This window comes from Microcebus murinus, chromosome 14, assembly GCF_040939455.1.
Source record: "Microcebus murinus isolate Inina chromosome 14, M.murinus_Inina_mat1.0, whole genome shotgun sequence".
In the NCBI taxonomy this organism is placed as follows: domain Eukaryota; kingdom Metazoa; phylum Chordata; class Mammalia; order Primates; family Cheirogaleidae; genus Microcebus; species Microcebus murinus.
In genome coordinates, this window is record NC_134117.1 from 71,348,483 (window position 1) to 71,361,869 (window position 13,387).

General features: G+C 52.5%; 1 protein-coding gene across 4 annotated transcripts in view; it reads right to left on the bottom strand.

The window, feature by feature from the left end:
• Positions 1-13,387, bottom strand: part of LOC142875570 (WD repeat- and FYVE domain-containing protein 4-like) — a 303,723-nt gene that overhangs the window by 86,395 nt on the left and 203,941 nt on the right. For 3 of the 4 annotated variants that reach the window (XM_076010232.1, XM_076010230.1, XM_076010231.1), the window contains exon 44: positions 768-916. In XM_076010232.1, coding sequence (XP_075866347.1) covers positions 768-916 — 149 coding nt within the window. Of the gene's footprint in view, positions 1-767; positions 917-11,681; positions 12,418-13,387 lie in introns of those variants that run through there. The other variant, XM_076010233.1, reaches the window with a different exon arrangement.

Here is a 13,387-nt window from a genome sequence, read left to right on the forward strand (position 1 = left end):
AATGATGAAGTAAAAACATGTAACTTGACAACTGGACTTTTAGCAAAAGCATAAAAACTATCAATTTGATTTTGAATGACTGTATTGTATAAAAACAAGAGAATCGATCATTAAGAGCCAATGGAACCCAAATAGACCAAACAGACTTGTTCCTAAAGAAGGCCCCCAGAATTTCCCGCCAAAGCCCTCTGGCATTATTTGGTGTAAAAGTGACTCTTGAAATTTCTTCCCAACTTTCACTCATTCTGCAAGAGCTAGATCTTGTCTCCTCCTCAGGTAGCACTCACTCAGCACACCAGTCCCAGGCCATGTCTCCAAGCAGAACCCTGAGGAGCCCTCCCACAACGTATATTCTGTCCCATGATCACTGTGTGTGCCAAACTCTTTCCAAAAGAACCCATTGATGCTGCCGATCGCACTTGCGTCCCAGAGTGAAGGGCAGTGCCTGCTGTCGTACACAGAATGAGGAGCCAACAAATTGTTGAGTAAGTGACAAAATGGAATTCAATCACCCAAATAACCTGAGGACAGACCCCCACATCCTGCGGTGCATTCCGTACCAGGAAAGACATGAGGAGCTGCCAAAGTCCGGATTTCAGCTTTGGGGAGCCACAGTCACGGATGGTCTATACCTGTAGGTTCTTCTGCTTTCTCTCATGGCTCAGTTTCAGGCCTGAACCTAAGCCCACTGTAATTACAAGGCAGGTGGGGAACTGTGGGGGTGTCTGGCTCAGAGAAGAAGCTGCTGGGACCAGCAGGGAACTCACTTGGATAAGCAGTGGCGGGTGCAGTAGACATCGCCCATGGGAGACAGTGTGAAGTTCTCACAGAGGTAGAAGTGCTGGCGGCCAAAGAGCAGGACCCCTTCTGAGACCAGGTGGCCCTGCACGATCACCAGGGAGAACTTCTGTGTCACCTGGAGGGAGAGAGCACCAGAGTCAGGCAGTGCACACACGAACACGCCATGGTTCTTCTGGATAAGAGGAGATCAGTGACCAGCCTCCCACAGGGCACTTGGAGGTGAGAGCAGTGCCTTTCATGAACGGCAGTGCCGCTGCCCCGGGGCTGTCTGCTCTTCACAGCCTATGAGGCATTTCTGTGCCCAATCCCCTGGACTGGGGCTTAATACACCCAAGCCCAGCCCACCCCTGCCAAGACGTGAGGGCGAGTGCTTATTGCTCTATTAAGCACGTCACAGCCCTTTCTCTCATGTTAAGCCCCTCCACAACCATGCAAAGCATCACACAGCTGACAGTGAGGAAGGTTTACAGGTGCAAGAAATCCCTCAGCTAGAGAGGAAAAGGAGCTTGTCCAGGCACCAGCTGGTCTAGACTAGCCAGGACTAGAGCTCAGGTCTGCCTAGAATCACGAGACTGGCACTGCCGTCTGCAAGGCCAAGGTGAGTGTGTGTAGAAGACGTGCAGTGCTCCACCCACATTCTTCCTCTTGGCCCTTGCATTCCCCTGGCTGCTTTCTGGAACTGCCTCAGCTGAAGCGAACACCTGGCCTGAGATCTGTCTCCTTCCCAGCAGCCACCCATGCCCAGCTGTTGGTCAGTGTGGAGTAGGAAGGCTTAGCCCTTTGCCTTGACTGAAGACAGTTCTGAAGGAGCATGCCAATCCGAGAGCTGCGGTGGAATCTGTTGAGGCTCCTCCTAGACTGCCTTGAGCTGCACTTCTCAGTCAGCCCGCCCTGCAACCCCCAGGCCCCCAAATCTTCCTGCATGCACATTCCTGGCTCACAGCTCCCCAGGGAATCTGACCTGGACAATGCCTTGGGATGATCCAGAGTCCTGTAAATAGTAAGGACTAAGTGAGTCCTTACCTAGAATAAACCCTAAAGGAAAAGTGAGTCAATAAATGAATTCTAGATGATGGCAGCCTCAAGGGACCAAGAATAAAGCCAGGGCCAACATTTCCTTGGGATAATTTTGTGCCACTTTCCGTTACACAGAAAGCAGAGCAGATGTTTTTGGAAGGAAAAAATAAAAGAGGTCCTAGGAGATGAGAATCTCACCGAAGATCAGTTACCTGGTGAGTGGCACAGCCTGCACTGAAGCTAATCTCCCTGATCGCATTGGGAGTGGTGACAAGGCCACAGTAGAAAAACGTGGACAGAAGGCCCTGAACACTAGTTCTCTAACTTCTGCATCAAATAGGATTTGTGAAATCCAGAGCCAAGGCCAGAAGGCAAAGATTCACTGAGAGTTTTTTTTCCAAGAAAAGCATTAACCACTACGATCCAGGGAAAGTCAGAGCTGAGCTGTTTTTCCTAAGTGAGAACCAGCCAAGAGTCTCGGTTCCTGTAACTGAGCCTGCTGCAGGCAGCTGGCTCTCTCGGCCTCTCCTGAATCTACTTTGCGGAAGGACCTTCCATGCCAGAGGCCAACATGGACTCATCTTGATTTCATTCATTCACTCAGATGACCATCCATCCAACAGTTAGGGACTCAGCATTCACTCCGTGCCACACCTAAAGCCAGGCTTTGGGGATACAGGGAACACGAGATAAACCAGAACCCTACCCTCATGGGACTTAAAATCCAGTAGGGAGATTTTAACCAATAATACTGTTTTTTAACCAAAAAACTGTGATACATGCTGAGAAGGAAAAACCAGGGCAATAATGATAAGGCAGAGAGAAACTTGTAGAGTTTAAACAGATCCTGAGACTGAAAATATAAAGATGGGGCAGCCATGGAAAAGCTGGGAGAAGAGCAGGCAGTTAAGAGCCTAGAGACAGGAAGGCAGATTCATGGAGCAGAAAAAAAGGGCAACATGGCTGAGATGAGCTTGAGAAGTAGGAGCACTCCAGTCCTGGGGGCCTTGGTACCTTAGCAAGGCCACTGAGTTGTACTGTGGCTGCCACAGGAGAGCTTGTTCCTGAAAGATGACACTGATACTGGGTAGAGAGTGAATTATAAAGGGCCAGGAGAGGGCGGATGGTGCCCAGTCATGCTGCTGTTTCAGCGGTCTGCGGCAGGTGAGGGTCTGGGATGAGGTAGCAGCATGCGGAGGGAAGAAGGGGGTGGATCTAGACAGGAAGATGAAGAATTGACAGGGACTGCTCCTAGACTAACTGTGGAAAGCCAAAAAAGAAAAAGAAAGGACATAAAGAAAGAGATAGAGATGGGAGGGAGGGAGGGGAGAGGGAGGGAGAGAGAGGAGAGAGAAAGGGATTAAAAAAGAAGAAAAGGAAACAAAAGGAAAGAAAGAAAGAAAGGGAAAGAATGAGAAAACATGGGAAGGACTGAGAATAAATGTCTAATCTGGGACTTGCTCAACCAAGTGGAGTCCTCAGTTTTCCTAGAAGTCTTCCCCAGAGGCAACCACCATTACCACTCTATTCTTTCAAAGAGATTCTATGACTACATAAGCACGTTTTACATATATTCATTTTTTATACACAACAAGCATATTCATATACTTACTGCTATGCATCTAATATTTTCCCTTAACAACCCATATTGGAGATCCTTCCAAATAACTTTTTCTACAATTGCCTTGTTCTTATTAATAGTTGCAGATTACCTCCTTGCATGGATGTACTATACCTTATTGGACACATCCCCTTTCTATTCAGGTTGCTTTCATACGTTTTGACCTAACAAGTGATGCTGCAATGACTATCCCCATAGGTACGTCACTTTGAAAACACAAATAAATCTGCAGGATAAATTCCTAGAGTCAGAATTACAGGTCAAGGCTGTGGTCATTTTAAATTCTGATAGCTATTGTCAGATGGCTCTCCTGCAAGGTCACACCAGTTTACACTCCCACCAGCACTGTTCAGAGGGTGACGCCAAGTTGTGTAAGCTTTTTCTCCTGTTGTACCTTTTACAGATGATACTCAGAAGAGACTCCATCCTCAAGTTCATGTGGTGAGATGTAAAGCCCTAGTCTATGCACCTCCAAACCCTCTCCCCTCCCCACGACACAAGGCCCCCATCACAACCGCCACGGTGCCTACAGCAGGGTCTCAGAGGACATGCCTATGATCTGGTGCTTCCCTTTGGGGAGACTTAACCAGAATAAACCAAACCACAAGAAGAATGTCTGGTGAGAGCTGGGATAATAGCTTAAAAATTGATTCTGCTAGAAAATAAATGGCATTGTAAAAACAGGAAAATGAACCCAAGTGAATGATTACCTGCTCTTCCATCTAAATTATCCCTGGGAGGGCTCGATCCCTAAGTTTACTCAATGATTAAGAAATCCCTCATGCCATGATTTTATTGATCACTTTAAAAAGAGTAGAACTTTGGATCATAAGTAGAGCTTTTGTAAGATCAGCTGGATAACATATTATCACTCCTGATGGGTGGATAACTAAGAAGGTGGCTAACATAGCTTATGTGTATGATGACAAATGGGTTGTCTGGAAATCCAAAAATGCCAGAACTGAAGTTAGAGGGTGTCTTAGTCCATTTTCTGATGCTATAACAGAATACCACAGACTGGGAAATTTATAAAGAAAAGAGGTTTATTTGGCTCATGGCTCTAGTGCCTGAGAAATCCAAGAGCATGGTGCTGGCATCTAGTGAGGGGCTTCCCATAGCTGAAGAGCAGAAAGACAAAGTGAGCACACAAGACAGAGAAAGAAATGGGCTGAACTCATCCTTTTCCTCAGGATCCCACTCCCATGATAACTAATCCTGTGATAATGGTGTTAATCCATTAATGAGGGTGGTGCCCTCATGGCCTAATCACCTCTTACAGGCCCCACCTCTTAATACTGTTACAATGGCAATGAAATTTCCAACACATGAACTTTGGAGAACACACTCAAACCACAGCAGAGGGACAACAATCCACTGGGACATTCAATGGTAGCTGACACCAGCACATTCTCCTGAAGTCAGACCTCCATAGGTGCATCTACAAAGGAGACCATCTACAAAGGAGACTTTGGTCTCTGAAGTCTTCAACAGCATCATTAGCCTGTATTTAATGGCAACACACTAATTTTATAGGTAGGGAAACTGAGGTCCAGAAAGGTCATTTGAGGTACCCAGTAACAGAGCTGGCGATGTGGCACTCCCTTGCCTCTGTGTGCACGTGAGTCTGGTGCAAAGAAACCTCCCGCCCTGGTCCCATTTATCATCTGCTCTCTTCCTACATCTTCCGCTCGCCTCAACCATGCTCCCAATATATCTGTTAGTATTGGCATTTGGAATAGTGCTCTTATTTTTCAAAAAGCACAGATTGCTGAGGAAAGGTTAAGTATCAAAGAAGGGAAAGGCTATATAAATTATACTATGTTGGCTACCTATGAATTCTGGTGTCTAATCTTTCTGCCTTGACCACTTTTAGATGAAGTATTCAGTCATTGTAAGAATCAAAGACATGTATCAATCAAAGAATTGTTTTAACAAAAACAATGAAATACTACTTTATACACACACATATATGCACATATACATATATAAATTTAGCAAACATGGAAAGGAGTATAATGCTTGGATCTCTTTATATAAACATGTTTCTCAGTTTGAGACGAGGAGCAGGGATGCCCCCTGCCTGCCTGAATATGCCACTTCCACAGTGAGCCCGCAAACAGCCATCCTGTGTGCAGACTCGGAGGAGACCAGTGGGAAATGGCAACACGTTTGCTCTTGTTTGGTTGCATCAGTGTAATGGAACATATTACAAGTCCCGAGGACTGTTCAAAGCACAATGTTTACCACAACAAATGAGGATCTGTTCATTGGAAAAGGATTGAAATTGAAGACTATTTCTAGCCAAGGTAGTTCTCAATATTGTTAAACCTGCACTTACGGAACTTGGGCATTTATTCAAAAAGTTAGTTATGTATGAGAATATTCTTGGCAGCTTGATAAAATTCACATCCACAAGCGACATCCCCAGAAGTCTCAATTCAGCAGGTGCAGAGTGGGGCCCTAGAGTCTTTTTTTAATAAGCAGCCCAGGAGACTCTGATGCAGGTGCTCTGAAGACCGTACATGGAGAAACTGATCCACGGGCACCAGCTAGGCTAAGAAAGATAAGGTTTCACCTGATGCAGCATATTGCTCATAATTCACTCATCCTTTTGTTCATTCATTTATTTAACAGATGTGTATTAAGGGTTTAGCATGTGCCCCCCACACTGGTAGGCACAAAGGGAAACAAAACATGCCTTCAAGATGTTTATAGTCTAACAGAGGAAAGAGAGAAGAATACGGACTCTCCAGGCACAGCGTGGGAGGGGCATGCACAGGCGCTCTGGGAGCACAGGGGAGGGCGCCTGACTCAGACTGAGGTGGGAGAGGGGCAGAAGTGACATCAGAGAAGCGGTTCCGGAGGAGGTGACCCTGAGGCTGGGTCTTGGAGCTAGAAGATCAAAAACACGGGAGGGGCATTCCCAGGCACAAAGTTTTGAACCAGCTGAACATGTTTGGAGATTACAGGTAGTTCTGTTTAATTAGAGTAAAAAGTCAGGGGTGTGTGCATGTGTATGTTTGTGTACACACATGCATGTGTGTGCATTTGTGTTATGCATACAAATCAAAGAAACCAATGAAAGAATAGACATGATTGTGTGTTCATGTGGATGCATAAGGGTGAGCGAGGCCAGCCCAGTGATGCCATAGGGCCAGCTCGGGGACAACCGTATGTACAAAGCACGCTATTCAGCGTCTCCGCGGTGTTAAGTAGGGACGACACGTGCACTTTGCATTTCAGAAAGTTGTGGTGATTTACCCAGACAGGAAGTTACTACAGGGAAATGTTAACACCATTTTTCACCCTCTACAAACAGCCTCAGTTAAAAATACCTGCAAAGAGTTTGTGGGAGACACCATACTTTGCTGTCAAGAACAAAAATATCTCTATTTGAGCTAGTTGTTTCTATCATACCAGGGTCAAACTCATATTTATATTGAGTTTGTATGAAAAACTGTCCAATGTTTAATTTTTCATGCAATCAAAGAGAACAACAGCAAAAAACAAGCCATCACTTGAGTTCTGACTCTGGATGGGGTCTGGAAACAGCATGGAGGGTTACAAGGGACCGCCCCCAACCATGTGGTAACTGACATGGGCCCATAATTAACATACATTAAATCAATCATTCCTCATGTCAGAGCTGTTTGCAGAGAAATGAGTTTGTGGTCTTGGGAATCATTAATCAATGATGCAATGGTGGCACGGAACAATTGAATAATTACCGTCCCGGGTAGCAGAACGCTTATGTTCATACAAAGAAATGAGTTAATCTGTGGCCACCCTGGAGCCCCAGGCCTTCCAGCTTTCCCCAGGGCAGGACTGCGCCTGTAGCTCCAGAGACCTCTGCCAGGGCCGAGCCCCTGGACGCCTGGAAGGTAGTTATGCCCTGGAACATTCCTGGGCTGAATATATAACAAAAGCCGTAATAGCAAGCGCTTCTGACATGGCAGGAGAGGAGCCAGGACCCTGCTGTCAGAGCATGGACACACATTGGCCACACCCCTGCCCTGGGCCTGCTTCACTTAGAAATTGAGAAAAAGCAGAAGGCCCACAGGTCTCATGGTGACATCTGAGTTAGGGGAAGTCCCAGGTTACAACTAATGCTTGCTACAAAATGCCTCCACACAGGCCAGTGGTGTGAATGCAGAGGTATCCCCTGCAAACACATGCGCACATGCACACGCACACACCTGCCTTGGGCAAATCGTCTGCATATTTGCTTGAACATGTTCAAGGTTCAAAGGTCAGTGTACCCATCCTTCCCTGCTCAGCTCCCAGTTCCTGTCCTTGAAAAAATGCCTAAGTGGGCCAGGGCTAAGGCAGGAGGGCAGGCTGGCGAGTGTTTGGCGGGCTGCGGTGTTGGTGAGGGACCTGGAGGCTGCCTGCACTAGCATTATCCAGACTCCTACAGAGGAAGCACATTGGCCTGGGGCCATAGCTCCAAGCCCAGTAGGGGCAAGAGGCCAAGGGACAGGGCGATGGAGAGTTTGTGTAACTTGCCCAACACCGAGAGCTGGGAGGCAGTAGAGAGAGAGGACCAACCACCTGAACTGCGAGTAGGAGAGCTCTTAGTTCAAACCCCAGCAATCCCAGCCAGCAGCACCCTGGGCACTGCTTTTGCCACCTTTACAACAGAAGTGATAAAGCCTCCCTCACAGGGCCACCGTGAGGTTAGATGAGACATCATATGAAAAGCACACAAAGGAAGGGTGTGACATCCAGCTATTGGCATTTTTGCTAATAGCAGCAACACCTCCATGGTGGCAGTGCTAGATCTGCCACAGCAGCCTGCCCCAGTGTAGCCATGGCCCTCCTGCCCCAGGGCACGCCAGCCCTGAGCTCGGCCCAGATCGTGGCTGCGGGCAGGCTGGCCCTCCCGGAGCCCCCACACGGCGCCTCAGGCACACCTGGCTGGCTCCCCGTGGGGACTGCCGGACTCAGGCAGACTGCCTTCAGGCTGGGCCCTCCATTTCAGCAGATCCTTCCAGAACATATGCCCTGCATGTGGGGAATGGAGAGGCAAGGATGAACCCAAGCCTGTCCCTGCCTTTAAAGAAGTCACAGGCAGTCCTCAAAAATAATCACAGGCCTGTGGTAAGGGTGCTGGATGAGGCCCAAGGGACGGGGCCGCCAGCCGTGCAGGGGGCGGGGAGCGCCCCGGGGACAGGCTCACGCAGAAGGGTGTCCAGGCTGTGAGTGGCGGGCAGAGGGGGCTGTGTGGCCCTGGCTGGGGGAGGCGTGGGGAGGAGCAGGAGCAGGGCCAGGCCTTGGCAGCCCCACATGCCCACCCCCGGCCAGGCCTCAGAGGCCCCACATGCCCCACCCCTGGCCAGGCCTTGGAGGCCCCACATGCCCCACCCCTGGCCAGGCCTCAGAGGCCCCACATGCCCCACCCCCGGCCAGGCCTTTGGAGGCCCCACATGCCCCACCCCCGGCCAGGCCTCAGAGGCCCCACATGCCCCACCCCCGGCCAGGCCTTTGGAGGCCCCACATGCCCCACCCCCGGCCAGGCCTCAGAGGCCCCACATGCCCCACCCCCGGCCAGGCCTTTGGAGGCCCCACATGCCCCACCCCTGGCCAGGCCTCTGAGGCCCCACATGCCCCACCCCCGGCCAGGCCTTTGGAGGCCCCACATGCCCCACCCCCGGCCAGGCCTCAGAGGCCCCACATGCCCCACCCCCAGCCAGGCCTCAGAGGCCCCACATGCCCCACCCCCGGCCAGGCCTCAGAGGCCCCACATGCCCCACCCCTGGCCAGGCCTTGGAGGCCCCACATGCCCCACCCCCGGCCAGGCCTTTGGAGGCCCCACATGCCCCACCCCCGGCCAGGCCTCAGAGGCCCCACATGCCCCACCCCCGGCCAGGCCTCAGAGGCCCCACATGCCCCACCCCCGGCCAGGCCTTGGAGGCCCCACATGCCCCACCCCCGGCCAGGCCTTTGGAGGCCCCACATGCCCCACCCCCGGCCAGGCCTCGGAGGCCCCATATGCCCCACCCCCGGCCAGGCCTTTGGAGGCCCCACATGCCCCACCCCCAGCCAGGCCTTGGAGGCCCCATATGCCCCACCCCCGGCCAGGCCATGGAGGCCCCACATGCCCCACCCCCAGCCAGGCCATGGAGGCCCCACATGCCCCACCCCCGGCCAGGCCTTGGAGGCCCCATATGCCCCACCCCCGGCAGGCCTCAGAGGCCCCACATGCCCCACCCCCAGCCAGGCCTTGGAGGCCCCACATGCCCCACCCCCAGCCAGGCCTTGGAGGCCCCACATGCCCCACCCCCAGCCAGGCCATGGAGGCCCCACATGCCCCACCCCCAGCCAGGCCATGGAGGCCCCACATGCCCCACCCCCGGCCAGGCCTTGGAGGCCCCATATGCCCCACCCCCGGCAGGCCTCAGAGGCCCCACATGCCCCACCCCCGGCCAGGCCTCAGAGGCCCCATATGCCCCACCCCCAGCCAGGCCTTGGAGGCCCCACATGCCCCACCCCCAGCCAGGCCTTGGAGGCCCCATATGCCCCACCCCTGGCCAGGCCTCAGAGGCCCCACATGCCCCACCCCCAGCCAGGCCATTGAGGCCCCACATGCCCCACCCCCGGCCAGGCCTTGGAGGCCCCACATGCCCCACCCCCTGCCAGGCCTTGGAGGCCCCACATGCCCCACCCCTGGCCAGGCCTCAGGGGCCTATATGCCCCACCCCTGCCAGGCCTTGGAGGCCCCACATGCCCCACCCCCGGCCAGGCCTCCCCTGCCGAGCTCTCCTGTCTAGACAGAACCATGTTCCTCGGCCCTAGGATGTCCAGGTCCTCGTGATCCCTCCGGCCTGTGTCCTCGTGTCCTCCCTGCAGTGTGCTTTCAATGCAGCAGCCTCGCTGGTTTCACTGCACGTCAGCCTAGGCCCCAATCCCAGTGACTTCCCTCTTCCTCACAAATGAGTTGTTTTGATTCGTTTCCTTGGGTCGAGCTGTTGCTTCTGGTTTAATAGTGAATTATGGGAAAGGCTAGTCCCCAAGCCAGCCTGACTTCCCTCTTCCTCACAAAATCTTGCATTTTGTGGTGAGTGTTGGAACTCTGAGAGGGGCCCCATCGCAGCTGGTCAGGTCTCTGGTGGGCTCCACTACGGCCCTCTGCCTCATCCTCCACCAACCTGGTGGAGCCCCCAGACCCATTCAGGCGCCCGGCAGCTCCCATTCTGCCCAAGCACTCACCACTCAGTCCCAACACAGGACCGTTAGCCTAAACAGCGGCTTCACCGTTTCACGGACAGGGCCCTTTCCCACCTCCTCAGGGCCATGTCGTAGGTGCCCAGTTCTCACAGTGCTCTTTCTTGCATCGTGAAGTGTGAGGCAGACCCTGAGGTGCCATCACAACGGCAGCAACAGCCGCAGGAGTAGCTGCCAGCAGACACGGGCCACTGGGCCCTCCCTCCTCACGGGCTGCGGAGCACCAGGCAGGGACACACGGTGCTCGACAGCTAGCTCGAGATCAAACTACTGAGACAAGGGGCGTAGCCCGTCCTAGGGACAGAGCACATGAGGCTCAGGGGGGCCCCCGCTCCCCACCCGGGCGCTGGGCCTGCGAGCAGCAGAGGGAGACCTGGGGGCCGCTGGGGCTGAGCCCGAGCCGCCTGCAGCCTCCGCCCCTGCTTCCCGCCCGGCCTGTGTCTCGGGGAACAGCCGCCTGCCGCTTCAGCTCCACTGACCACGGCAGCTCAGGCCAGCTTGGGGCCTAGCCTTTCCCACAGTTCACCGTTAAACCAGAAGCAACAGCTCAACCCAAGGAAACGGATCAAAACAACTCATGCAAGGAATAAGTGTCCACCTAATGTCAAGATTCACCGTGTAGCTGTCCAGTCTCTGGCTCCTGGGAGCCGACACTCACCCAGGGCCTCTGGCAAGAACGCAGCCCTGCCACCGCCTTGGTTCAGCCTCTGAGACTCCAGGAGAAAACCAGCAGGCCCCGTTTTGCCTGGACTTTTGAGATAATAAATGTGTGTTGTCTTAAATCACTATGTGTGCAGTGATTTGCTCTGCCAAAGACAGGAACCTAAAATAAAGTATTGTCCTTGTTCTCCTCATCACGGCAATGAAAAGAACCAACACGGAGACACCACATAACCCAGTCTTTCCTTTCCTACCAGCACAGGGTGGCTAGGCCCTGACGGCGGCATTTCTCAGCCTGGCCCCACACACGTTGCAGGGGGCCCGGCGGCGCCCCGGCCCTTGCCCACTAGATACCAGTAGCACCACCCAGCCGTGACAACTAAAAATGTCTCCAGACATTGTCCCCTGGGGGGTAAAGTTGTCCCCGGATGAGAACGGTTACTTTATATAATCCTTCAAGGGCAAAAGGCAAAGAAAAGTTATCATAGAAAGAAAGCAAAGATTTCTTAGCTGTTTTTATAACTGTTTTTATAACTAAATAGCCACTCACTTACTTGAACATGTTAATATATTGATATATCCCAGCCATTATCCACTGTTTGTCCTCGGTAACTAGATATCATGAATACACTGTTACATATATATTTAATAGCCATTTTTAAAAATTTCACACAATAGACATATAATACTTCCATAATCAAAGTAAAATGCACATGAATGTAACAAGGCTTCATTCATCAGAGTTTACCGACCGGCTGCTCCAGGCACACCTGAAGTTAGGCCTCTAGGGTCCCTCCTGCGAGCAGGGGCACAAGCAGGACAGAGGCAGACGGGGGAGTGTAGACAGTAACTCTGCGTGCCAGCAGCAATGCAGGAGGTGACTCAGGGGCAGCAGAGACAGCAGGGAGAGAGAGACCAGCTCTCCAGGTGCCAGAGTAGGAGCAGCCAAGATCGACTCCAGAGACTTGCTGCAGGGGTCAAGTGTGCAGGTAGACGAGCACCTGGAAATGTGCTCTGTGTCTGGACACTGCTTGCGCAGGTAGAAGAAGGATGGCTTTGCTCTGGGACTGCGTTGCTTGAACTGTTGCCCAAATCTGAATGCAGCAAAGAAATTTACTGAAAGTTTTGCAGCAGTCCATCTGGCCTGTGCACTTCAGGCCAGCCCTCCTAATCCAACCCCTGGAAAGGGAAATCCCAGTTTAACAGACCCCTGGAAAGGACAGGCTTCAGGGTCTGCCATTTGCTCATGCCCATCCTGGGCCCTCTGAGCTGGTTTCCTGCCCCTGGAAACCCAGGCTGCTCCCTCGGCAGGCCTTGGGTCAGGACCACTCTCTCCCACCCTGGGCCCAGACCAGTCCTCTGCTCTCATGTGCTCATCCCAGTGTGCCCCCACATGGCCTGCTGGCCCTGCCCTGCCTGCCCCTCTGTTTTGCTGGGGCATCTCCTTCACCTACATCCCAACTGAAAAGCCCAGTCCACCCATGAGACTGTGAGGCCCACCAGCCCTTAAACCACTCAACCTTTGGAAAGGGAAGAAAACTAGTCTTTAATGAGCACCTCACAGGTGCCTGGGTCCGACCGGGCCTCGGTACTTCCTCCACTGCCGCACTGAAGCCTAACCAGATGGTATCAAACAGTTACTGCAAGCTCCATATTAATGACAGGAAAACTAGGCTCCATTCCAAAGGTTAGGCGGCTATTTAATATGTGGCCAAGTTGGGATTTTAACTCAGGTTGGTTTCACTCTAAGGCATATGCTTCATCTTCCATGTCATTCTTAGACTTTGGTAAAAGGGCCATTCTCCGGGTCCTTTTCTCTAGAAAGGCCCCTCTGAGTCCCCTTCTCTAGAGAGGCTCCTCTAGTTATGCCAAGAGGACATACACGCTGAGAGCCAGGGCTTCCCCAACCCATCTCTAGGTACCCAGGACCCTGGATTTTCCTGCCACCTGGTCCCCACCTGGTCCCCAGCCTACCTCTGGGCCTGTGCACACTTCATTTCCAAGACCACCCTTTTGGAAGCTGACAGTTCTACAACTGTGCTTATCCCTAAGCCTGAGTGGTAG